The sequence below is a fragment of the Thalassophryne amazonica genome, chromosome 18, assembly GCF_902500255.1.
Source record: "Thalassophryne amazonica chromosome 18, fThaAma1.1, whole genome shotgun sequence".
In the NCBI taxonomy this organism is placed as follows: Eukaryota; Metazoa; Chordata; class Actinopteri; order Batrachoidiformes; family Batrachoididae; genus Thalassophryne; species Thalassophryne amazonica.
The window spans coordinates 56,026,367-56,054,340 of NC_047120.1; the positions used below are offsets into that span (position 1 = coordinate 56,026,367).

The 27,974-nt window shown below is 39.2% G+C and overlaps 2 protein-coding genes across 2 annotated transcripts; both read right to left on the minus strand.

Moving 5' to 3' along the window:
• Positions 1 to 458: 458 nt before the first annotated feature.
• On the minus strand, positions 459 to 7,979 carry LOC117530976 (interleukin-21 receptor). Its single transcript, XM_034193956.1, has 6 exons — positions 7,389 to 7,979; positions 6,750 to 6,907; positions 4,070 to 4,241; positions 2,303 to 2,402; positions 2,135 to 2,213; positions 459 to 977 (listed from the first exon to the last, which is right to left on the minus strand). Exons 1-6 carry the CDS (start codon positions 7,573 to 7,575, stop codon positions 582 to 584), a joined length of 1,092 nt encoding a protein of 363 aa, XP_034049847.1. The 5' UTR covers positions 7,576 to 7,979; the 3' UTR covers positions 459 to 581.
• Positions 7,980 to 20,022: 12,043 nt separating this feature from the next.
• si:dkey-220f10.4 (tubby protein) lies at positions 20,023 to 27,743 on the minus strand. The gene is made up of 11 exons (XM_034193993.1): positions 27,454 to 27,743; positions 23,741 to 23,897; positions 23,448 to 23,639; positions 22,963 to 22,998; positions 22,628 to 22,788; positions 22,353 to 22,514; positions 21,357 to 21,469; positions 21,096 to 21,210; positions 20,919 to 21,017; positions 20,673 to 20,844; positions 20,023 to 20,574 (listed from the first exon to the last, which is right to left on the minus strand). Exons 1-11 carry the CDS (start codon positions 27,493 to 27,495, stop codon positions 20,441 to 20,443), a joined length of 1,383 nt encoding a protein of 460 aa, XP_034049884.1. The 5' UTR covers positions 27,496 to 27,743; the 3' UTR covers positions 20,023 to 20,440.
• Between the last annotated feature and the right edge of the window lie 231 nt (positions 27,744 to 27,974).

A 27,974-nucleotide genomic window follows, 5' to 3' on the forward strand; every position in this document is an offset into this window, starting at 1 on the left:
TGGGGGGAAAAGTACATTTACAGTACTTCTTTCAGAGATCCAGAGCTGCTCCAACTTTTTTATTGGGTTTGTTCCTGACCAATGCACCACCAAGTTCATGAAAGTCAGCTTGATATTTTTTGTGTAACTCTGCTGGCAAACAGCCAAAAACTACCTCTTTGTTGAAGGTATGGTGCACCTGGAAAGTATTCACAATGCACCTTTTCCACATTTTGTTATGTTACAGCCGTATTCCAAAATGGATTAAATTCATTTTTCCCCCTCAAAATTCTACTCACAACACCCCATAATGAAGACATGAAAAGTTTAAATTATTTATTCATTTATTGCAGATTTATTAAAAACAATAAACTAAACTATTTCTTAGTTTTTATTTTTAAGAAATTTGCAATAATCTCAAACTTTTTTTCATTGTCATTATGGGGTATTGTGTGTAGAATTTTTTGATGGAAAAAATGAATTTCATCCATTTGAAATTCGGCTGTAACAGCAAAATGTGGAAAAAAGTGAAGCATTGTGAATACTTTCTGGATGTACTGTATTCAGAAAAACCCTGATGGCAGACAGAATCATGGTTGGCATCAGTTTACTGAATAACCCTTGTGACTTGACTTTTGGAAGGTACTTAAAGTGCAGTACTCATTGCAGTACCACGGAGTATTCCTGTCAAGGGATGTAGCACTGGAAAGCCAACAGCCTGAGTCTGTGTCGGCGACACTCTCTGGCCACGAGCTGAGGGTGGAACTCGCTGTTGAATTTCCTGGCGCTGAGGTGCTCCCAACGTAATAGATGCTCGAAGGAAAAGGAGCAGATGCGGGGTCAGTTGTGTTGACGTAGTAGCTCTTCTTGACCAGGTCATGGTTAAACTGATGCGAGCAGTCTTCCTGGATGTCCACACACTTGGACAGGGCATCAATTTGGAGAGTCTCCTCTGCTTTTAGCACATCTGCTGTGTTTTCTGGTATGACCACCCACTTCTGTAATCACAGGGACATCGTCACAAGGTCATTTATGTGTCAGGAATCACTCCATCTACACTTACTGTCATGTTCCTGCCCATGATGGGTTCATGTCCTGAATCTTGTGTTTTATTTATGATATCAGGTTGCCATCGTCATGCTTCAGTTATGTTTTGTCTTGTTTTTATTTATTTTTGATGTATCATGGGCTTGCCACGTATTTAGTTTTGCTTTATTGTTTATTATTTGCTTTCACTTTTGGTCCCTTAGTTGCTTTAGTCTTAGGTTCATTCTGTTTATCACATTTATTATATTGTGGTTTTGTTACTATTTATTTTCAGTGCTTCTTTTCTGTTATGTTCAATTTGTTATTTATTGCACCTTCTGTTTATCAGTTATCTTGTTTCATTAATTGCATTATTCTGTAGTCATCTGGTTTGTTTATTCTCTGTTTGTCAGTAGTTTATTTTTGCTCATCTCATTTGTGATTTCAGTTATGTTTTAATGTCAGATTTTGTTTTCAGTTCTCATGTTCATGTTCGGTTCCTGATCCTGGTTATAGTTGCATTTTATTCTGTCCATGGTTTCTGTTTTGATTGCCCCTGCACCAGCTCTTGTGTCTTTGTCTGTCACTATGACTCTTTTTGCACTGTGTTTTCTTCCACTTCCACTCTTGCACCTGCTCACGTGTCTTTGTCTCTTTCATCACTCCACTCTGTGTTTTCCTGCCTTCACTTTCCTCTCACTGTGCACAGTCTTTGTCTTCCCCGGTCACGCCCCTTCCAGAACTTTCTCTGACACCTGCATCTTGTTTAGCTGATTACACCACCAGTTATTTAAGTCCTCACAGTCTCACAGCTCACCGCCAGATTGTTGACTTTGTCACTTTCCAGCCTCTGTCTCACATCTTGTTTTGGCCAGCTTATCAGTATTTTGACCTTGCCTGTTTTTGATCTCGAGTTTTGTCTTGCCTCTGATTGCCCTTACGCTGTGTATTTTGACCTGTGCCTGCTTTTGACTACGCCTCTGTTTGTCTGCCTGCTACCTCTGCCACACTGTTGGACCACACGTGTACCGACTACCTGCCTGTTGAGCCAATTAAATCCCTTTTGAACTCTATCAGTCGTGTGAGTTTGCAGTTGTGTCCTACAGTTTGTGCCACGCCTGATACTTACCCTGAAGTCTCCCTGACAGTCGCTGTAGAGGGACTGGAAATAGGGTGTTGGAGTTGGGATGAAGTCCCGTTTCCGCCACCTGAAATCATGACAACTGCAATTACAGTTCTTCTTGGTTGTTGTAAATTGCACTGTTTCTGTGAGCTTTTATATGAAGTGAAAACTTACTTTTTCACAGGAGCATAGCACAGAATTAAGATAATTGGTGCCATCACACACAAGGTGATCAAAACCTTTTTGCTTGAATCAAGTGTTACTGGTGGCTCATCTGTGTGGGAGATCATGCAGTTAAAATGATTTGGAACGCCCATGCCTTACATGTTTGATACACAGATTCTTGCAAATTATTATTTTGTGATGCGTAAATACATGCTTCTGTGTCGTGTTGACATTTGAGTAGTTCTGGTCAAAACTGTAACACTTTATCCTCGACTTAAACACAACCCTTCTACCATGTTTAATTTATGTAGACTCCAAACGGATTGGCAACAAGAGGTATAACCGCGAGTTTCACATTCCATATTCATATTCGTCTTTTATAGTAACCATATGTAGGTGTAGCTTTAATCAGTTCCTTGAAATGGTCATTCTAAATTGGACTGACACTTCAGGTTCAGCCAAAGTGAAAGGTTATGTAACTAAAACAAAGGTGATTGTTATATGGCTGGGGGGGCCTGGCTGCCGGTTTGTTTCTGTTTTTTGGTTTTCCTCCCAGGTGGCTTGCGTTTGGGACTGAGTGGCTGTGTTGCTGAGGCTGTCAGGACCTCACCCTGATCACTTGCGACTCGTCAGGACTCACAGCTGTGGTGCATCTGGATGGATTGGAACATGTTGGCATTTAAGACTGGAGTGCACAGTGTGTATTTGCCAGAGACTCGACCTTGTGACCAGACGGGTGAGATCGTCGTCTCGGGAGCCATCTCATCAGCAGCGGATGCTGAGAACGTCCAGGTTTGATGCACAGTCTGTGAAAGAGGAGGGGGTGACGTCTCACGCTCGTCAGCACACTTCCTGAGGTATGTTAGATTTTGTGACTAACAGTTATACAGTCAGTAAATGTGGTGTCCCTCACACCTTTATTATATTGAGCTGTATGTTAGTCATGTATCGGCTTCCACTGCAGTGGAGTTTTGTGAACTGGATGTTCCATGCCTGCAGGTTGGGAAGCTGATCAGTAATCAAGCCAGGAAGTGTTTGCTGTTTGTACACCTTTAAGTGTTCTGTGTGTAGAGTGTGGACTCACTTAATGGTTCCTTCTTTCACAGACTCGGTTGTTGCGGCCACCTGGGGGGTGTCGGCGGGGTCCTTGGGTCCGAAACAGCTTCTGGCTCCGGACCGTTAGCGCTGCTGGGAGCGCACCACGCCAGACCGCACCTTTTTGTTATTATATTATCACTGTTATGTATTAAATTCAGTTAGCCTTTGTACCGTGCTCTGCTTATTTCATACTGGGTCCTTCAAACGCTGGTCGGTTCTCCGAGCTGCGTCCGACACATAACAGTGATCTTTGGTGTCATGTTAGTGTTTCACGGTCAGTATAGCTGTATCGTTAAAAGTTTTCTCCAAATAGCCAATTAAATGAGTTTGACTTTTCGGGGTCACACAATGTCAAAGTCATGTAACAGATAAAATGCTAATATTTAACTTCATATTAGTATTTCACATAACCATTATAAATACCCCTATACAACAGTATTGGGGCAAACATTTGACCTTTCTCCTTGGCTGACCCTCAGATATTCCACTAAGGTTGGATCAAATTGGATCGAAACCGTTCAAGCAATATATATACACACACACACATATGACAGAATACAAATTAGCCCCGTATGTGCTACTGCTGCACACAAGTGTACTTTTGAAGAAAAGTTGATGTAGATATACTGGTTTACACTTGTGTATATGTAGATTTTCTCTGTTTTGAAAGACGTTTACCATGTACAGCTGCTTTTGTCTTCCATTGGAGTTCAGGTGACCAGTCACTCCACTCTCCCATGTAGTATGCCTGATTAGGACTGGAGCGCACCCTCACAGCATACTCTGTGTTTGGTTCCAAATGGGTCTCCGCCAAAGAGAAGTTGATTTTGTCCAGTTGAAGTGGTTTTGCCTGCAAAAAGTCAATATTGTAGAATTGGGTGTAACATTACCATTGTGGGGACCATCTGTCGCATACTTCTAAAACCAGTTGTTCAGTCAGTATCACAACACTGCAAATTTATAGTTAAAAAACATAGTTTGATGAAAAAGTGATTAGTCTATTTAATCAAATATATGTAAAAGCACACACATACACATGTGTGTGTGTGTATATATATATATATATATATATATATATATGTGTGTGTGTGTGTTGTCGGGGGCTTTGTGCCCCTTGTAGGGTTTCCCAAGGCAAACAGGTCCTAGGTGATGGGTCAGACTAAGGGCAGTTCAGAAGCTCCCATGACCAGTAAAAAATCAAGGACCGAGACATCGCCCGGTATGGCGGAGCCGTGGCCCCACCCTGGAGCCAGGCCTGGGGTTGGGGCTCGCCCGCGAGCGCCTGGTGGTCGGGCCTTAGCCCATGGGGCCTGGCTGGGCTCAGCCTGAAAGAGTGACGTGGGCCCGCCCTCGTGTGGGTTCACCACCTGCAGAGGGGGCCATGGGGGTTGGGTGCAGAGAGGATTGGGTGGCGGTCGAGGGCGGTTGGCCCGGTGGCCCAGTCCGTGCTCACAGCCCCTGGTTGTTGGGACGTGAAATGTCACCTCGCTGGGGGGGGGGGGAGCCTGAGCTTGTGCGGGAGGTTGAGAGATACCGACTAGAGATAGTCGGGCTCACCTCCGGTGAACGAGAGGGTCGCGTCCATACGCCTTCGGGTTGGGGACAGGTCTCTCACTGTTGTCTCGGCCTACGGGCCAGTCTCATGGCAGTTCATGATGCATTACGAAAAGTCAATTCATCTATGGGTTTGTGATATCATCACAAAAATGAGGCGCTTTTTGTGACAGGGACATGAAATGCGTGGTGATGGGGGTTCCAGGGAGGGTGGGAGTTATGGTTCGGGGAAGGGAGGCACGCACCCTGCTCAGTGTGCCGCTCTCGTTGGAGTGACATCTCTGCTATTTTGGCATTGTGGGATAGCTCGCCGGACTACTTTCACCTGACTCAGCGCTGAATTTGCCGACATGAGAAGATGGTGCTGGATGACTGTGAGTATTGACTTACAATCATTTAGGCGTAAAAACACGAGATACACAAGTTCTTGTGCCAAATATACTGATGTTTTTGTTACCCGTGAAAACGCACTGTCATCGCAAGTCTGGGAACTACTTTTGAGCAGGAATTCATCAAGCACATCGGCCATGGGTGCGTACTAACACAGAATACCCAGAAACTGGTTAGTTGTTCGGCCAAAACTAGTGTGTTCACTTTTAGCTTGCCATAAGATGAGCTAGTGGTGCTCGTGAGAGTGAGGGAGCCATGTTATGGTTAGAGTTAGGAGAAGGAGGAGGATTTTAAATAGTAAAATAAAATAAAAAACGCATCACGAAAAGTACCCCATTTTCCTGAGACAAGGTAGTGTGGCACTATGAGCAGGGAGAGAGTTCTGGTTTGTGTTTATCCCTATGTAGATTTATATTTTCAACTCTAATATTATGACAGCTTTCATTAATATGACTATGCTATGATCACCAAAGTTTAAGGGACCCTTAGCTCGGCAAACTAAAACCATCAATAACTTTTTTTTCCTCTGCGTTTTTGCTCAAATACTCAAGGAAAGAACAAATAAAGAGAAGGTCACCAAACCGGCACTCTTCCAACGATTTTGTGCACATGCACCATTGTGAAGTGAGGCAATGCATAATGGGTAATAACAAAACACTGTCATTACAAAACACTATGTCGACAGAATAATGTTTTATTTTTGGAAATTGAACAAAACTGGATCTGGTTTGTTAGCTAGTTGAAAGTATTACATTTATTTGTAAACTTTAAAATCAGTTTGGGGTTGTAATATACACCAACAAATAATATAAAGAGGTTAGGACTAGAGTGACTCTAGTTAGGACCAGTGAACCCTAGGTCTAGTGGACTCTCCCCTTTCTAAATTTAGCCTCAAGTTAGCATTGAACTACGGTATCTACCCATAGCTATCTAAAGCTAACATTGGCTGTGTACACCTACAACATTAACTAACTAATCGACCCTGGATTATCGTTATAAGAAGAATGAGTCCAAATTGAAGAGTGATTATTTCTGCTCTGCAAATACCTCGAGGGTCTTGTGTAGAATTTTATTTGCCAAAAATATGCGCTAATTGAGGTACGTCTTCTCACAAAGCCTTTAATGTCTGCCAATATGCCATTTACAACTTTTTAGTGACCTCTTCCAGGTCTTCCTCAAGGCCAAAGTTAAATGTAATTTAAATGCCCAGCACCTATGGCTTTTCAGTAATAGTGCCTGGTTCTGAACTGCAGTTTCTGAATTAAAGCTGGAAAATCTTATCCTTTTTTGGGGGGGTCTATAAGTAATATTGTCTGCCGCAGACCTTTATCAGTCTCAAAAAAGCGGTCCTCTAAATGTTTATTCCAGTCAGCAGTCAGCAATCTAATTCTTTGCATGTGAACATTTGACTTACATGGTCATTTTCTCCTTTTCTGTAATATTGCATCTGGTACATCAGGTCGTAGTACAGATAGAATGAAGGAAGGTATTCCTCATAGCTGCTGTTCCAGGTGAAGTGATACTGACTTGCGTTGTAGGTAACGTTGAGGCAGCACGGTGCGAGTGGTTTAACTGAGAATAACACACATTAAAGCAATAAAAATCAGGATATGAGGTCTATTAGGAAAGTATCCAATCTTATTTTTTTCAAAAACCATATGGATTTGAATCACGTGTGATTGCGTCAGACAAGCTTGAACCCTCGTGCAAATGCGTGAGTTTTTCCACGCCTGTCGGTTGCGTCATTCACTTGTGAGCAGGCTTTGAGTGAGGAGTGGTCCAGCCCCTCAGCAGATTTTCATTGTCAGGAAATGGCGGAATGATTTGGGCTTTTTTTCCATCAGAATTTTTTCAGAAACTGTTAGAGACTGGCAGCTGGAAACCATTAGAAAAATTTATCTGGCTTTCGGTGAAAATGTTACGGGCTTGGTAGAGAATAAGGAGTGTTACTGTCGCTTTAAGGATGGCCCCCAGCGGCTGTGGGGCCGTCCTTAAAGCGACCTTGTAAAGTTAGAACTTAATGTTGTATATAAACACATTATTATATTCTTACTGTGATTCTTTGGGTAGTATTTGTCATTCAGTTGTGTACAGTTCACAGATCCATTCCTTTTATTATGACAGAGAGAGATTCCAAATTTGTCTGTGTCCCCAAAATTCTCTGAATAATCTTGCTCATCTGGAGTTTGGCTGGAAATGTTCACAGAGCAGAAATGATCCCTGTTCTTGTTTGACAGCATGCACACGTATCTGGACAGTGAAGAGAGGTGAAACAGTAATTAAACATGATATAGTCATTCCATGTAAGGTGTGGTTAATTATTCAATAAAAAGAATGTCACCCATCTACAAACTTGTGTATTGTCAGTACGGTTACCAAGCCCCTCATGACTGGAAGGATCATATCTGGAAGAATATCTGGCATAAAACCCTTCCAGCCTTTTCTGGGCTTGGTACCTGTACTACGAATGCAATAGCTTGTACATGCAGAATGATATTTTTGGATGGAAAGGAGAAGTGGAAAGGCATGTCTGGAGTCAGTGGTAGAGGAAGAAGGGTAGAGGCATAGAGTTGAGAGTTGCTACTGTGAATACTGGCATTATAGTTGGTGAGATGAGAGAGTTGCCTGATTTGATGGAGATTACATGTTGTATGTACAAGTGAAACGTGGAAGGGGAGTAAGGCCAAGAACATGAGAGATGTATTCAATATGTACTACCATGATGTGCCTGGGAGGAGAAATGGTGTAGGGATCATCCAGAAGGATGGGTATATTAACAGTGTATTGGCTGTGAGAAGAGAGAGTGTGAAGCTGTAAATTGATAGTGATGAATGTCATCAGTACATATGCCCCACACTGGGTTGTGAGGTGGAGGTGAAAAATTTCTCAAGTGAGTCAGATGTAGCGGTGAGTGTGTTGTGGAAATTGTGCGGGGCAAGAGAAAGTGACAATTTTCACATTTCAACAATGCAAATGCATGTCACTTTATTTCACTGAAAACATTCACATACACACACACACACACACACAGACTTTATCAGGAGGCTTGGTTGGGCTCCTTAGTTCACAGGGGTCCTGAGAGTCGAACATCAAAGGGCCGAGCCATTTGGTTACAAACACTTAGGTTACAAACTTTAGGTGCCCTGACACTTGCACGATTTAGAAGAAAGTTGATGAGTTTAAATATTTGGGAACAACAGGTTAAAGTAAAGAAGAGTGACATAGAGAGGTGAAGAAGTGAGTGTAGGCAAGGTGGATCATGTGAAGAAGAGTGGGGAATCTGCTGTCCCCTAACCCGGAGCATCTGAAAGATGAAAGAAGAAAAAGTGGAGGGTGACTAACTCTTTTATTTCATCAGAACGTAGGTCCACAAACTTGAGCCAGTAGGAACTGGTGTGGCATTCTGGTAGAAACTGCAGGGAGCAGTTGATGCTAAGCAGGTAGTCATTCATGCAGTGAAGATTATAATTATGATCCATACCTACAGAAAATACAAGTTATGTTTTATATAGAAAACAATTGCAAACACATGACCTCTGGGAACACTGACCAAATACTTTATATATATATATATATATATATATATATATATATATATATATATATATATATATATATATATATATATATATATATATATATATATATATATATATATATATATATATATATATATATATATATATATGTGTGTGTGTGTGTGTGTATGTACAGTTGTATGCAAAAGTTTTGGCACCCCTGATGATTTCCATGATTTTCCTTTATAAATCATTGGTTGTCTGGATCAGAAATTTCAGTTACAGCAGACAAACACAGTGATATTCAAGAAGTGAAATCAAGTTTCTAGTATTTACAGAAAGTGTGCAATAATTATTTAAACAAAATTGAGCGGATTAGCTTTTCAGTTAATTATGAAAACCATCAGTGGACCAATTACGTTTCGCTAAATTTAGTTCTGTTAACTTTCAGTCCGCTAACATTTTTTTGCTGGCATAGTGAGTAATGTTTAACGGTCAAAAACATTTATAAATCCTAAAATCATACATGATAGTTCATGTCTGTTGCATGTTTCGCAACAGTCAGACCGCTGTGAGCTCAGTCCTCCCCCAGCAGAAGGAAGCGGGTCGGCTACTGGCTGTTATCGCCAAAAAAAAAAACCAAAATGTCATTTACTTTCCACATGCAATGACACAGACAGTGGGCAGGAGACATGAAATGCAAAGCACTTTTCACTAATGGCTTCACTAAAAAACAACTAATTCCGAACAGTTTATTGACATTAACTCTACCATTTTTTACGAAGTGAAAATATTGCACATATCTTTTAAAGTAATGTGCTAATTCTGAAGGTTTGAGCATTAACAGACACTTGCGCCAAAAGGCATTATGGGAAAATAGTTGGGGTGTACATGGTACAAAACATATGGAACCAAATTTGCACAGCAAAGTGAACCAAAATTGCATGTTAAATGGAACACAATGCCAAATGGGACGAATGATCAATTTTAAATCTGGTGATACATTTTGTCTATTTATATTAATTCAATAAACAATTTAAGCTTTTCATTATTTTTAAAGGTTTTAACCATATTAAAGACCTAATATGTATGTATGTATGTGTGTGTGTGTGTATATATATATATATATATATAGTATACTTCATATTCTCAACTCTGACATTTACAAGTCACTGGCTATCAGCAAAAAAAAGGACAAAAAGTAGAACTATCATATTCTAAACTTAACCCTGACATTTATTAATCTATTTTACAATAGAATAAACTTGATTTTAAATTACAATTTTAAAAGTATTTTTCTATCAAGCTTCTGTCAATGCTTTGTTCACTCAAAAAACTGACTAATTGAATTGTATTTCCATCTAATAAATATATGTAGTCCCAGCTAAACTAAATTATCTTGCATAGATGTGATTTATTTTATAATTATTAGATGGAAATACTGCTCATAATTGAATTAAGTTCATCGAATGAGTCATGTTTTTGAGTGTATTATGATTGTTTTTAAAGTAATCCAGAAGAACTTTTGTTTGATGATGATGATCTAATATTTAAGTGTTGTATATTTATTAGAAACAAAAGACTACATTTATGAAACATTTTTACACAAAAAACTAAAATAAAGATAAATGCAAAATACTTGTTAGTTTTCACACTTTACAGGAGTGTAAAACATTAACAAAATAATTTTCTTAAGTAGTCAGTCTATCCATATATGTTTTAGAAATTACAATCTGATAAAAAGTTTATTTAGTGCAACTATTAGTACATATATTTTTAAAAAATAATTAAAGCATCTATCAAACTGTTAAAATGTATATTTTAAAATAACAGGATATAAAGATGTAACCTGTGGCTGAACTCCCCCAGAGACTGGTGACACAGAGGGTCAGCAGCATCAGAGTCTGTATTGAGCCGGATGCCATCGCAGCAGAAAACCCAAAAGTGACTCCTGAGAGGTCTCTGTTCACTGAAACTGCCCTGATGATGTTTATTACCTGATGATGTTTATTACCATGAAAGAGGGAGGGTTGAAACTGACAGCTGTCAATCACATGGTGGGAGGATGTGCCTGTTTAAAGAGAGCAGCCAAAAATGGAAAGTGTGTGAAAGGAGCAACTTTTACTATTTTACTGTGCATGCAGTGTGACATGTCTTCTGTAACATTTGGATATTCTGAAGTTGTTTTTGCACTTGAAAACAACTGCTGACTTCATTTTTAATGACTGTCGAAACACTGAGGGTGGTGACACTAGTCATATCAGTTAGCACTCAAAGACCAAACCTGAATTTATGTCAAATAAATGAAATAGTTTTAAGATAACAGAAGACAAGCCAAATTTTGTGAAATAAAGTGAGGAACCTTCACACAAAGTCAGATGCAGAATTTAGTATACGAGGTCTGTCCGAAAAGTAATCTTTCGAATGGTTTCCAACTGGCTGTCTCTAACAGTTTCTGAAAAAAATTTCATGGAGCAAAGCAGGAGTCGCTCTGCCATTTCCCTGACAATAAAAATCCGACGAGGGGGCTGGACCAATGCTCACTCAAAGCCTGCCCACAGGCGAATGACGCAACCGACAGGCGTGAAAAAACTCATGCATGTGCACGAAGGTTCAAGCTTGACTGATGCAAGCGCACATGATTCAAATCCATATAGGTTTTGAAAAAAATAAAAAGGTCCGTTACTTTTCGGACAGACCTCGTAACTATCAAACCTGACAGTAAAGTGTTATCGGAAGTTAACATTAAGCTGTTACTACTTTGCCTAAATATTTTTATAAGATGTTAAAAATAATAGATGATTATTGTAAAATTGATATTGAAATTAAAAGTTAAATAATTTGCCATGTCTTCTCTTTCTTCAGAGATAGGTTTATTTTCTTCTTCTTCCTAAGAGTATGTGGACGTGTCCGTTTGTGGGTGAATGTAGATTGGTTTAGTGGGTGTGTCTGACAGAGAAAGAAAAGTACAGGTTTGGATATCTGTGACATATGTCACGAGAGTCTAAAATATGAAGTTTCATGCCTAAATTTTGCTTAATAATTTTTGGTTTTATGGTAGCAGGGCTGGTACTTTTTGGTTTATGTGCTGCCCTGATCTACCGGAAAATTGGCAAGATGGCGGCATCAAGAACCATGGCCCCTTGCTTGTCCGTCATGATTAACAAGGTTGGCAAGGCAGTGCATTCTCAGACTGTGATGACTCTTGAACTCAGATGCAAATTGGATGACATCTTGGAGCAGATGTGTGCCTTGCAGTTGAAGTTGAAGGTTTCAGAGGCTGGTGAATATTCTTAATTCATAATTGGGAATATTCTTAATTCATAATTGGGATTTGGTTGTTCAAGTGGAACTGTTAAAGTGTTTTTCACTGCTCAATCACAACACTCCAGGCTTATCAAGCCTGAAGGACAAATTGCCCACTGTTTTCCTCCAGAGGAATTTATTCAGGCCTTGGTGAGATTATTCGGCTCCTTTCTTATCTCAACCCACAAAGACAATAAAATGACAGACTTACACATGGACAAAGACTGAAGCATGCTCCATTTTTCCCTTCACCTCCCTTCCTGCCCCCATCACACTCCCCATCCCGGCCACCACTCATGCCACCCCTTTTCCCTGTGGGGGCTGCGCGGTTTAGCTGCGGCAGGTCCCCGTTCCCCCCAAGCTAGTGGCGGCACGACTCCAGTTGCAGCGGCTACCACACACTCACATCGCTTCAGTTTGGAAAACGGACTGCTTCAGGTTTAGTGCACATAAACAATGTCAAATGTATATGTGTTGTCTTAATTCTGATGTGTGCCATTATTACGGTAAACAAGTAATAAATGTGGATTAATTGCTGTTTGTCTGTGGAAATGTGAGTGTGAATGTAATCTCGTTGTTGTTGCACTTGTAATGACAATGATAATAAAGCTATCCATCCATCCATAATTTCTACTTGCACCGTCAGTGAATTTTAGGACTTTTTGGATGTATAATATGAAACATTACACGTGAACAAAAACAGATTTTGGACAATATGACCCCTTTAATTTGAAAGACTGGAGCCAGAGGATGGGTGCTTTATAGATGATCGGTTACCACATCGTTGTAGTTTCATTCTCTCTTACACAACCCCAAATCAGAAAAAGTTGAAATGGTGTAGAAAATGCAAATAAAAGCTGACCCACAGTGATTCTTACTTTTACTTTGGGGTGTGTTTCATTGCAGACAATAAGAACTCCAGATATTTCACATTTTGTGTGGTCAACTTAAACTTCATTTATTAATATACATCCATTCCTGCATTTCAGGCCTGCAACACATTCCAAAAAAGTTAGTATGCTGAAGCAGTTACCACTTGGTAATACTACCATCCCTTCTCACAACACTTAGAAGATGTTTTGGCATTGAGGACACTGGATAAAGTGTGCTTTTTCATTTAAAAACTGTCCAGGTCTGGACTGCAGGAAGGCCGGTCAAATACTTGTACACTCTTCTTCTACAGCCATGTCTTTGTAAGGTGCGTAGAATGTGGTTTTGCATTGTCTTGTTGTAAAGTGCATGGGCGACCCAGAAAAAGATGTCATCTTGAAGGCAGCATATGTAGCTCTAAAATCTCTGTACTTTTATGTAGTAATGCTGCCATCACAGAAGTGTAAATTACCTTTGCCAGGGGCACTGACACTCCATACCAAAAACATCTGGAATACTGATTCACCTGACCACAATACATTTCCACAGTGTGATGGTCCAAACCAGAGGCCCCCGGGTCCACAGACATTGATGCCACATGTGGACAAGGTTGATATAAGGCTTCTTTGGTGCACAGTAAAACCTTAAGGGTATTTGTGAATGTCACACTGTATTGTAGTGCCTGACAGGGATTTCTTAAAGTAATCCCATGCCCATGTGGTTATATCAGCTATTGATGAATGAGGGTTCTTGATGCAGTGCAATCTGAAGGATCAGAGATCACAGGCTTTCATCTTAGGCTTGTACCCCTGTCCTTTATGCTTTGAAATTCCTCCAGATTCCTTGAATTGTTTAATGATATTATCCACTGTAGAGGGAGAAGCATGCAACGCCCTTCTAATATTCTTTTGAGGGACACTGTTTTTAAACATTTCACCCATTTTGTCATGCATTTGTTAGCAAACTTGATCCTCTGTCCATCATTTCTCTTTAAAGCCTATTTATAAATATTGCTTTTGGACCTAATCATGATTACAATCACTTGTTTGAAGTAGCATCATCATTTTTAAAATTTTATTTATTTTTACTTCATTACTAGCCATTAATTTCCCCTCCTTTTCTTCTTTTTGTTTTTGGAATGTGTTGCAGGCTTTAAATGCAGGAATGAGTATATATTAACAAATGAAATTAATTTGATCACACAAAACACACACACCACCTGCAATGAAACAGAAATCAAAGAAAATTAATGATTTACTGCAGGGCTTTTTATTTACAATTTTCCATACTATCCTCAACTTGAATTTTTTGTGAAAGTTCAACAGGACAGAGTGATTAGAAACAATTAGGACCGGTGACTGACTGCAGCAAACACATTTCATTTTGACATTTTTTGACAGTTTATGAATTATTCTGAAAATATGCAGAATGTATATAATTTCAAAACTCTGGATTTTATTTGTTTTCCCCTAGCGAGAATGTTGTGCAAGAGTGCGGCAACTTGATAGATCAGTTAACACAGTTTGCAGTGATCTTGTAAGACAGAAGCTGATAGTGAAGTTCATGTAGTTTCCTCTGAGCAACCAGAATGCAGGACGTTTTAGTCATTTACACAGATGTGTTCAAACTGATTTATTTGTGGGAAACTGGTCAGATTTCATTTAAGCAATCGGACGGCCAAAGCAATTATTTAAAAAGTATTCTAAGCTTTATGCACATGCAAAAGCGTCATATTCTGCTTGAATTTAAAACAGAAAAGCACAAAACGTGATGCCATTAGCCTTTCTGTCACATGAATGCAATGAATGCATTTCACCTAAAAGAACATTTTTAAAGCATTTACTACTGAATATTTTCTGAAGAATATTAGCTCTTCTGTAGAAATATAAGCTTCCTCCCACTAAACGATAGCTTTTTCATGTCATTGGGATAGCATCATCGCTAACTGTGCTTACACTTGATTTTTTTTTGTAAGACAAAATACAGATGGACAATTTTGTCTCCATCTGTATTTAGTAACACATGTAAGGCATGTCATGGGCCAAAATATATTGGTTTGCTGGCTGTGTCTGGCCCCTGGGCCACCAGTTTGAGACCCCTGATTTAAAACTCCTAAACATGTTGCTGAGTCTTCATCACTATGCTGATCTGAACTTAACTGATCCCTTTCATAAAAGCCAATAGTCATGTGAGTAAAAAGGTGATTTTGTGGTTTGTGCACATCACATTATTGTTGACTTGTGGTTTACGTTTAAAAATGTCAAATTCATCACACATTACAATTTAACTTTGTAGCAAAAGCTGAAATTGGCTCACAAGACGCCACTTTTTCAGATGAACTAATGTTAAGTTCATCACTTTTGAGCAGGAAACAGGTAAACCGAGCACGAAAGCATGCGGTCCAGATAACAGCGGTGTTGCTTCACTTTGGAGTCTTTGCTTTTAAAAATATCTGCACTTGAGAGCTACTTACCACACATCTTTACAGAGACCTATTTTTATTTTGTGAAACCTAATTGTTCGTATGAAGAAATTTGAACATCATATTTGCGCTCAGTAATGAAGTTATTATTTAAAAAAAATACATATATTGCACAAGAGCAGAAACCACGCTAAGTTTTTATCTTCATCTGATAAAAAAAACCTTTTACATTTTTCAGGCATGTGGTAAAAATGCTTCTATCTTTGAGATAAAAAAAGATAAGTTTTGAAGTAGCTGTAGCTTGAAATAACATCTAACGTTAAGAGTTGTACATTTCCAAGCATACAGTGGCTTGCAAAAGTATTCAGCCCCTTGGTATTTCATGCATTTTAATTTGTTTATGGCATTTCAGATACAAAAAGTAAATCAAACTTCTCAATATAAAAATTTCAAAAATTATCTTCCTTAGACTCAAACTGAAAGTAAATCTCTACAAGTTGATAGACATTAAGTAAAAATATAAAAGCCAAGATAATGGGTTGCATAAGTAATCAACCCCTTTGGTATAATACCTGTAAATAATCAGTTTAATTGCCAGTATTCTTCAGACGAGTCAGGGATGGATACATGAACATTTCCAAGTCACTGAATATTTCACTGTATGTCGTTGCTGAGCAGCACCTTGGAAATGGAAGAACTTTTGAATAACAATAAGTTTACCTTTATTATCCCAAAGGAAATTATTTTACCAGAGTACCGCACAGTAAAAAGTGAACATTTTTAATACAATATGTACAACAAATTTATGCAAAATGACAGAAGACATTTTCACAAAATGTTCACCAATATTGCACATAACTGACAATCTGAGTAACTCTGTTCCTTATGTATTTATCCTGCAGAAGGAGGAGGAATTACAACCCCTGGCAAAAATTATGGAATCACCGGCCTCGGAGGATGTTCATTCAGTTGTTTAATTTTGTAGAAAAAAAGCAGATCACAGACATGACACAAAACTAAAGTCATTTCAAATGGCAACTTTCTGGCTTTAAAAACACTATAAGAAATCAAGAAAAAAAAATTGTGGCAGTCAGTAACGGTTACTTTTTTAGAACAAGCAGAGGGAAAAAAAATATGGATTCACTCAAATCTGAGGAATAAATTATGGAATCACCCTGTAAATTTTCATCCCCAAAACTAACACCTGCATCAAATCAGATCTGCTCGTTAGTCTGCATCTAAAAAGGAGTGATCACACCTTGGAGAGCTGTTGCACCAAGTGGACTGACATGAATCATGGCTCCAACACGAGAGATGTCAGTTGAAACAAAAGAGAGGATTATCAAACTCTTAAAAGAGGGTAAATCATCACGCAATGTTGCAAAAGATGTTGGTTGTTCACAGTCAGCTGTGTCTAAAGTCTGGACCAAATACAAACAACATGGGAAGGTTGTTAAAGGCAAACATACTGGTAGACCAAGGAAGACAAAGCGTCAAGACAGAAAACTTAAAGCAATATGTCTCAAAAATCGAAAATGCACAACAAAACAAATGTGGAACGAATGGGAGGAAACTGGAGTCACCATCTGTGACCGAACTGTAAGAAACCTCCTAAAGGAAATGGGATTTACATACAGAAAACCTAAACGAAAGCCATCATTAACACCTAAACAGAAAAAAACAAGGTTACAATGGGCTAAGGAAAAGCAATCGTGGACTGTGGATCAAATCAATTTTATTTATATAGTGCCAAATCACAACAAACAGTTGCCCTGGATGACTGGACTGGATGAAAGTCATATTCAGTGATGAATCTCGATTCTGCATTGGGCAAGGTGATGATGCTGGAACTCTTGTTTGGTGCCGTTCCATTGAGATTTATAAAGATGACTGCCTCAAGGCAAGGCAGTGCTGTGATGACTCTTGAACTCAGACGCAAATTGGATGACATCTTGGAGCAGATGTGTACCTTGCAGTTGAAGTTGAAGGTTTCAGAGGCCGGTGAATATTCTTAATTCATAATTGGGAATATTCTTAATTCATAATTGGGATTTGGATGTTCAAGAGAACATGTAAATTTCCACAGTCATTAATGATATGGGGCTGCATGTCAGGTAAAGGCACTGGGGAGATGGCTGTCATTACATCATCAATAAATGCACAAGTTTATGTTGATATTTTGGACACTTTTCTTATCCCATCAATTGATAGGATGTTTGGGGATGATGAAATCATTTTTCAAGATGATAATGCATCTTGCCATAGAGCAAAAACTGTGAAAACATTCCTTGCAAAAAGACACATAGGTTCAATGTCATGGCCTGCAAATAGTCCGGATCTTAATCCATTTGAAAATCTTTGGTGGAAGTTGAAGAAAATGGTCCATGACAAGGCTCCAACCTGCAAAGCTGATCTGGCAACAGCAATCAGAGAAAGTTGGAGCCAGATTGATGAAGAGTACTGTTTGTCACTCATTAAGTCCATGCCTCAGAGACTGCAAGCTGTTATAAAAGCCAGAGGTGGTGCAACAAAATACTAGTGATGTGTTGGAGCGTTCTTTTGTTTTTCATGATTCCATAATTCTTTCCTCAGAATTGAGTGATTCCATATTATTTTCCCTCTGCTTGGTCTAAAAAAGTAACCGTTACTGACTGCCACAATTTTTTTTTTCCTGATTTCTTATAGTGTTTCTTAAAGCCAGAAAGTTGCCATTTGAAATGACTTTAATTTTGTGTCATGTCTGTGATCTGCTTTTTTTCTACAAAATTAAACAACTGAATGAACATCCTCCGAGGCCGGTGATTCCATAATTTTTGCCAGGGGTTGTATAGAGCATGATTGTCACAGGTAGGAAAGGCCTCCTGTGGCGTTCTGTGGTGCACCTCGGTGGTCTCAGTCTATGGCTGAAGGTGCTCTAACAGGACACCAATGTGGCATGCAGGGAGTGGGAGGTGTTGTCCCAGATGCTGCGCTGTTTCCTCAACATTCTCCTCTCTGACACCTCCACCACAGACTCCAGCTCAACTTGCAGGAATCCCCCCCCCCCAGCTCAATCCCCAGCACAGACCCCCAGAAATCAGTGATAATAAGCAACAAACAAAAAATATATGGGCCCTCTTTTGGAACAGGGTGTGGTGACAAGTTCAGTTCCCGATTGTGCACCGCAGATGGCGAACAGTGGCGATGCACCAATCAGAGTAGCACATGCATGCTGGGTGTTATATGGCTTGACCCGATATCAGGTTTTTGTTGGTCGATGGTGGAATTGTATTCTGTTGCCAGATGATACCAGTGCAATAAACACTGCACCTGGACTGGAAGTAGGGCCCATAGTATGTAAGGAAATTGCTACTAATGAAAATCTACACTCACCAGTTGAGGTACACCTTGCTAGTAACAGGTTGCACCCCGATTTGCCTTCAGACCTGCCTTAATTCTTTGTGACATAAATCCAACAAGGTGTTGGAAACATTCTTCAGAGATGTTGGTCCACATTGACATGATAGCATCAACATCAACAAGGCATTTTCATCCACACAACTAGCACTCACTGGATATCTTCTCTTTTTCAGATCATCCTCTGTAAAATTTAGAGACGGTTGTGTGTGAAAATCCCAGTAGATCAGCAGTTTCTGAAATACTCAGACCAGCCCGCATGGCACCAATAACCATGTCACGTTCAAAGTCACTTAAATCCCCTTTCTTCGGCATTCTGATGCTCTGTTTGAACTTTAGCAAGTCCTCTTTGCCACATCTAGATGCTTAAATGCACTGAGTTGCTGCCATGTGATTGGCTGATTAGCTATTTGTGTTAACAGGCAATTGAACAGGTGTAAAAAAACATGTTTAAAAGAAACAAAATTACTGGACCTGACAACAATGAATTACCTTTTAATAGTTCATTACTACTGTTTATACAGTATACAACATGCAATATATTACAATAACTTAAATATTAACATTAATTGTAAGAAAAATTACAATGTAAAATCATACTAGAATTTAAGCAACTTTTGTCTCTGTTGATCTGTCTCTGTTCCCTTAGTCCTTGCAAGTCACAGGTCCTTTGGCTGACCAAACTTGGTATGTGGATGATGATCAACCCCAGGATTGCCCATAAAGAGGTTGTTTTGGCAAAGAGCAAGGGCATTGGGGTCAAGGTCAACAATGAAGGGAATTTTTGTTCCAACTTGCACCATAGTTGGAGGTGGGTGCTGCTATTGCCTGGGCAAGGTCACATTTGCCAAAGGTTAATCACTGGGACCAAAGGCATTAGGATCAAATGTCAAAAGTTAACGTTTCCACTCCAATTTGCAAAATTTCTGCACACATATGTAGATGACATCCAGTGAGATTAAATTTGCTACAGTTCAGTCATTGAGGTCAAAGGTCAAAGTTTAAGTTTTTACATTCTGATTTGCATCAGACTTGGTGCACATATATAGGTCAGTTCTGGAATTGGCTGGGCAAGGCCAAATTTGCAAAAGAACAATTACTGAGGTCAAGGCCATTGGGATCAAAGGTCAAAATTTAGGTTTTTCACTCCAATTTGCACCAAATTTGGCAGAATTTCCCAGCAAAGTGAAATTTTCCAAAGGTCAACCACTGGGATTGAGGTGATGTCTGCCGTTTTGGTGTTATGCGCCCTGTTGGTCGTTTTACTGTTTCCTCTCACATTTGGATGTCAAAGAACACTGATCCTGAAATTGCTCTTTAATTATGGCAAAAGTTCATGTCATAAATTTTGATTTTCAACACAATTTGGATTCCAGATTCCAAATGTGGATTCCGGAACTGTCCTAGTAAGGTCAGCCAGAGGTCCGTCATTTGGGTGAAGGTCAAGGTGTCACCCTTACTGTCTTCATGGCCATGGGTACTATTACCAAGTGTCTTGTCTAGTGTCTGTACATGCACCTCTGAACATGTTCCATCACCTGGTGCATATTTCATTCATGTGATTTCCTCTGATGTTCTCTGTGCCGCTTGGAGTCACTCACAGGCCAGTTTGCCATCAAAGGAGGAGAGGGCCACAGCAAATGCTTGCAGGGCACACATGGGGTAGGTGTAGTCCATGGAGAACACATTTTTTGCTATGCGGCCAAACTGCATCACTATGTAGTCCTCTGGAAAAGACATCAGGAGTAGAAGGATGGACAAGTTGTAATGTTGAGAAAAGACAGACACTATTACGGTTATTTACTGACACTCTGGTCACACTTACCGTTGTCGGGGTGGATGATCTGGAAGTTTTTAACAGAGGCATGTGTGACGCGGCCACTGAAGTTCAGCACAAAGGATCCAGTCTGTTCGTTCCAGCTGGGAAATTTATTCACGAGGGTGACCAGTTTACTCGTGTTGCCGTTCTCTTGGCTGACCAGGAGAGTCTCTTGGTCCTAAAGGAGGATCACAATTCAGTGTCTATGAAAACTCTCTGCTTTATCATCGCATTTTGTTCTGTCATACATACACTCTGAGGACAAATGCAAACTCTTTCGTCATTCTCCTGCATGCCTGGGAGGATCACAGTCATTTTCCTTGGACCTTTTATACCCAGGACATTGGTTTCCTGCACCATAACCGGCGTGTTAATAGATTTACTGATATGATGCAGGATGTTGAGTTTGTGGACTCACTTTGGACTTACGTAGCAAATTGCTGCCAGCTCTTGCCGCAGTGACTCACATTCTTTGATGAAGGGCTTCTTGTCTGGGTTTTCTCCACCGTCATAGACTGTGAACTTTGTCCCCAGAACATTAGACCTGAAATAAACCAGCATTATCAGATACTTAAGGCTGAGATGACAAATGTATGTAGACACAGAAGGAACACGTCATCTTGATTCAGTGTTTAAAGGGGTCAAGTGACTCATTTTCTGCCACAATCTTGCAGCAAAACAGGGGAATACCTCAATTTTCCGATGTAGCCCGTTGTATATCTGGATAGATTTAATGGATCAGTGGAGATGAGATAGTTGGATGTTTTGCTCTTCTTCCGTTTTCTACCTGCCATTAGAAATATCTTGATGGTGACACAAAGACAAAGTGTACAACAGGGACAGACAAACAAGCGAACATTAGCAAACTGAAAGAACAGGGTCAAATTATTTGTCAATGTGCACAATGATCAGGGCCCAGTTTCATAAAGAGGTCTAATCTTTTAGTCTGCCAAAACATAATTAGTTGCCCAACATTAGCCATCTAATCTCCGTTACACATAGACGGCTAACCTTGTAGATTAGCCATCTAATGTTAATTGATGATTTTCAGGGGTGTAAGTGGCCTTGTGAGTGCCATTGCCAAGAAATGCCTCCAATGCACAAGTTTTGTTTACTTCCGGGCTGGTCGTCTGCTACAACTATAGCCGAGTTCGGCATACGGTCGACTTGGAGATGTGGATGGTGCCGATGACCTGCTGAAAGGTACCACAGGAGTAAAACCGCAGCACAATGAAAACCTGAAGAAGAGCTGGCAGGTGGTTGTTCCTCTTCGATTGGTGGTTGATGGCTGGAGCGATCATGTCCACAATGAAGAGGACTGTAGGCAGATGGAAGCGGTATCGCTGTTGAACCTTGGCGCCCGTAAACATCTCCAATGGATTTTCCGGTCCTGGAACACCCGCTCCCGCCACAAGGCTTTCCTTCCTTCCTGCTCCATAAAGTGGTGGTACATGATAGCCGCCATTTTTGAGGTAAGACCCTGATGTTTTGTCAACTAAAATAAGATTAGCCTCCTCTGTACAAGGCTAAAAACATTAGTCGGCTAGTGTGAAACTTAAGCCGACCAAGTGCTTTGTGCAATTACTAATGTCAAGAAATTGGTCGACTAATCAAGATTAGACCGCTTTATGAAACCGGGCCCAGGTTCCAATTTCTTATTCTTTTTTTTTTTTTTTTTTGGCTAACCCTCTTTCCATCTTCCTTCTCCATGTGTAGGTAGTAAGTTGGGTACATGCCCTTCTCCATCCCCCTCTTGTCCCGGGTGATCCGACACTGGATCGTCACTTCTCTTGGGGCTGGACGCAATGCGAACTTCTGCAGTTCCTCTGCTGAGAGTGGAGATGTACACTGAACAGAAGAAAAGGACAATTTTCATTTGCTTTTTTGTTTTTACCCCAGTATATCAAAAATATGTTGCACATTTCCTTCTTCCAGGTGAATATTTGCCAGTAAGATCTTACTCTTTCATTGGATTCACTTTCTGAAGATGAAATCTCCCTGTAGTTGGAGTTAAGTGAAGCTAGACTTGGTGTAGTTTTATCGTCTTTGTTCGTCTTTCTCTCTTTCGTTTGCTTGTCCTTTGTTTCGTCATCTTTGCTCTCCTCACTTAATTGGCACCTAGCTGTGGAGGTAACACACAGATTAATTAACCTACACTGTCAAAGTAGTTAAAACACAGTCTCTGGTACAGAGACAGAGGATCACCAACATTTGTCGAGACATTTCTTCCTCTTAGGCGACTGAGAGCCAGCTCTCAGGGACCCATCCTCTTCATCAGTGTCTTCATGTTCTTCACTCTTGGCCTCCTCGACCTCTGACTCTGTTTCTGGGCCTGAAGATTCCTTTGAGTGCTTCTCTGCAAAACAGAACATTCTTAAATAGCAATTTTACCATCCAACACTATTTTAAGGCATTTAAAAATAATCTACAATAGAAAAGGCTATAAATTGCCAAAGATAGCCTGAGTCTTTGAACCTGTCACAATTATTGACAGATTCAAGAACATTAATGTTCCTTTTACGTTGTTTTGCTGTCCTCTTCATTGCTCCAGATTCATGTTGTCTTTTAGATTTCACTTTGTCTTTCTTATTCCTGTGCCATTCCTTCCTCGCCTCCTTTCCCCCAGTCTGCTCTGCCCCTGAAAAAGCAATGAGTTTTGGATGAATATTTAAAGAAAAGTTTCCAAAGAGCTACATTTTCATTTAAGCTATCCAAAATTCACTTGTTTTCCACTGTCTTCTGCACAAATAAAGAATAAAATCAGATTTTTCATTCCTTTACCATTATCTTGTGTCATCTGGGCATCATTTTCCACTTCACACTTTGGATCAGGGTCGTTCTCGATGTCTAAGTTCATTGTCTTGGGCGTCACCGATTTCTCCAGAAGGAACTTATCTGATAACGTGGTTGTAACATCACATTCGCCTAGTGTGATCTCTTCCAGCGGGTTATCGTGGCCGTGCTCAATTTGATCTCCAGGGGAACAAAACAGTTTCATTAAAATGTACATAAATTTTAAAAAAATGGAGCCATGTAATATGCTTTGTTAAAGAATACTTGATTCTCTGACTAACCACTCAGGGATGTCCTGCTCAGCGACTGGCTGATCAGAGGCATCTCATCGGGGTGGTTTCCCTTCTGTCTTCTGTTCTTAGGCCGAGTGTCTGAATTAGCAACCACCATCTGAGTGTCGGTCCTCTTTCTTTCCTGTTTTTTCATCATAAGGATTCTCTGTGGGATCATAATATCAGATTTTATTCAGATGCAATGTTTTTAAAGTGCATTTTGTTTAACAATCTCTACAAGCTTTGTCAGGTTTCACTGGAATTGTGAATCAACAACTTTTCTCCCCTAAATCTAACTACAAACTAACAATGTATGTGCAAGTGCACATACAACAGCCTTCACAAATGTATGATAGCAAACCCAGGGTTGTACCTATAGCCAAGTGCAACCCCAATTCCAGTGAAGTTGGGATGTTGTGTAAAATGTAAATAACAGAATACGATTTGCAAATCCTTTTGAAACATGTTGCAGGTATCCATTTCAAAATGAGCAAATATTTGCACAAAAGCAATAAATTTTATCAGTTTGAACATTAAATATCTTGTCTTTGTGGTGTATTCAGTTGAATATAGGTTGAAAAGGATTTGCAAATCATTGTATTCTGTTTTTATTTGCATTTCACACAATGTCCCAACTTCATTGGAACTGGGGTTGTAGGGTAAATGAAGGAATGCACAGGGCTCAAAATCCAAAAATGCTCCAATCCTTTTGAAAAATATACCACATTATTTGTCTGATAATAATGAATCCATAGTTTAGACTATTTAGGACTGAATGTTCTGAAGTTATTAGGTAAAAACACCAAAAATTGTGACATAAAAGTTGGTTTCACTTTATATGAGTGTCAAAAGTTAAAGTTTCTCTAATTTTAGTAAAAAATTATGCAAATTATTGGTTCAGCTAATAGGGCTCTAAAAAAGGAATAGTTCACACCATCTGTTTTGCATATTTATCACATTATGGAGTAAGACATGCCAAAGAATCCAATGGGCTTTGATCTTATTTGACCATTACTTTGGAGACCAAAAATTCACCACAGTCATAACTATTCCATTTATTAATCTTATTAGCTCAAACTTTTGACCCCTGTACAAAGTGAAAATGGCCTGTGTCACATTTTTGACTTTTTTTTTACCTTGTAACTCCATCACATTCAGTCATACATAGTCCAAACTGTACATTTTTTGTAATCTTTATGAGCAGACAAATAATATGGTATAATTTTCAATATGATTAGAGCATTTTTAAATTAAATCCTTCATTGACCCCTACCTGGATGTAGCTATCACCCTGGGATGGCCATCATGCATTTTTGTGAGGCTGGGCTGTATGTGTTGCTTTGTCATCTTAAGTGGTAGCGATTAGGTCAAAATTGACTTTGTCTTCCTTACCATATGGACTCGGAGATACAGGTATTGCAAAGGTTTCTCAACCGTATTTTGAGTTTTCCCATCACTAATTTGCAGTACCTCTGTAAAGTTTTAGCATCATCCCTATCAATGCATTGTATTCATTGGTTAAGTTGGTGGAGGTTTTGTTTTCACCCCTGTTAGTTAGTTTGTTTGTTTGTGAACAGCCTGGAACCCACAATTGTGTTGTTAGAAGGAAAGGTGATGTAACACAGTGGTAAACATACCACTGTCCCAACTTTTTTTGAAACGTGTTGCAGGCATCCATTTCAAAATGAGCAAATATTTGCACAAAAACAATAAAGTTTGTCACTTTGAACATTAAGTATCTCGTCTTTGTGGTGTATTCAGTTGAATATAGGTTGAAGAGGATTTGCAAATCATTGTATTCTGTTTTTAATTTACATTTCACACAATGTCCAACTTCATTGGAATTGGGGTTGTATATTAATAACTGCTTTCAGAGTTTTATTAAAACAGTTAGAGAATGTGTCTATAGGAAACTGTTGTTGTTTTAGTTAGATATTTTATTTAATGCTGTTGTATTTGTGATATTTTATCCAATGTTGTTATAATTACTGTTTTATACAAATGTAATTTGTATATGTGACACAGGTCTCACTTGCAAATGAGGTGCTGAGTCTCAAGGGACTTTGACCTTGAATTTTTTTTCTCCAAGGTAAAATTTTGTGGAATTGGAAACTAGTGTTGGCGGGAGGTTGTGCTCTATTACCATCTTAGTGAAAACCAGATCTCCTTCCACATTAGTTGGTTCTGTAAGCTCAATAAGGTGTTGTGCAATATTTGTTTTACCCTTCTCTCTGAGGTAGCCAAAGCATATGGTGGAGATCTGAAGAGAATTCCACTCCCTGCTGAATAATTTAACCACTGAACATGCTGGATATTCTCTATTAATGTTGTATATTGCACACTGCGTTTATTACTTCTTCTCTTCTGATTCTGACTGTGATGCTCTTAAATGATCTTGTGCTTTAGATTACGTCCTGTAAACAAGGCCAACAAGACCACATGCCAACAGGTGCTTCTGACAGGCAGCGTGACCTCCTAACGCCCATATTTGCTTTTTTTTTTTTTTTTTTTTAAAGTTTATAATTTAAACATGCATTCATGGTTATTCTTGCTAGTCATAGTAAAAGTAGTGATATTTGTAAAACTCACAAGTTTAACCACATTTTTGCTCCTTAAATGAGAGGCAATGTTTGCCTGTCTGTCATACGATCACAGCCCAGATAACACATAATGTTTTGGTTACGTTATATATTGGTTATATTTAGGTTATGGTTATTACAAGTGTTTCTAGAATGTTTTCCTGTTATTACTTCCTTTAATATATTGACAAGCAGTGTTGCCACAGTTACTTTGAAAAAGTAGTGTGATTACTGATTACTCCTTGAAAAAGTAACATTACTTTACTGATTACTCAATTTTAAAAGTACCTAAATTAGATTACTAGTTACTTTATTAGTTACATTCAGCAACTGCCGACAAGTTGAGAATATTAAACCAAATATTCTGGGAAGTTTGTGCTAACGTTGCTGTCAAACATTCTGGGAATCAAAAAGAGACTTTCCTTAAAACATTCCCAGAATGTTTGGCCTAATGTTCTCAAAATGTTTGTGCTAATGTTACTATCAAATGTTCTGGGAACCAAAAAGAAACTTTCCTTAAAAATGTTCCCAGAATGTTTGGCCTAACGTTCTCAAAATGTTTGTGCTAATGTTGCTATCAAACATTCTGGGAACCAAAAAACTTTCCTTAAAAACGTTCCCAGAATGTTTGGCCTAACATTCTCAAACCATTTGTTTTAACGTTACTATCAAATGTTTTGGGAACTAAAAAGAAACTTTCCTTAAAAATGTTCCAAGAACTTTACAGCTAACGTTCTGGTAACATTTGATAAGCATTCTGAAAACATTTGGGGAACTTTTATTTTGTTAGCTGGGAGATAATCATCTAGGTTATTTTACTAAAGTAACCCCAGGGGTGGTCAAGTGGTTCCTACACTTGGATTCAGTGTGGAAGGTTCTGGGTTCAAACTCCACCTGTGCCACATTTCTCCATGTTATGTGGAATGATGTCATGAAGGGCATCCGGTGTAAAACCTGTGCCAATTCAACATGCAGATCCACCTCGGATTGCTATGGCAACCCTGAATACAAACAAGGGAGCAGCCGAAGGGGCTTACTATTTTACTAAAGTAACCGCAAGCCTAAACATCTAATCTTTGAACACATTAGAGCTGTATGTATCTTGCAGTATTAGACAGTATGATGAAACAGATTTTTCTTTACCTGATTGTCCAGTTTCTGCTGTCGTATGTTGTGATCCGCCATGTCTGAGCCAACCTACTGGAGATGTCGTCAAAAATTAAGGATGTTTAGACAATTATACCTGAAATGCAAGAATAAAAAAATAATACTTAACATAAAGTTTATGCTGAAAATTAAAAGGAAAAATTGAATATAGAAGCAGGTGTTTAATTCTCTCTGTTTCTTCCAATAGAGTGTCCACCTGCTTGTAACAGAAGGCAAAGTGGATTAAATGGGGATAATGTTCTTAAAATGTGCAACACGGCTCAGTCAGGAGGTGCACGGACCAAAACTTTGGACTAATATAGTGAGATTTATGTTGCAGCGTAGACTGAAACAGAACCAGTGAGATAAATGCATTTAATTGTGTCTTTTAAATCTTTTAATTCATTTTCATTTGTTTTTGAATTGTTTTTGTGTGAGGCACCTTGAGACAATGTTGTTGTGAGTTGGCGTGATATAAATTTAATAAATTAAATTAAATACACATATCTCACTACTTC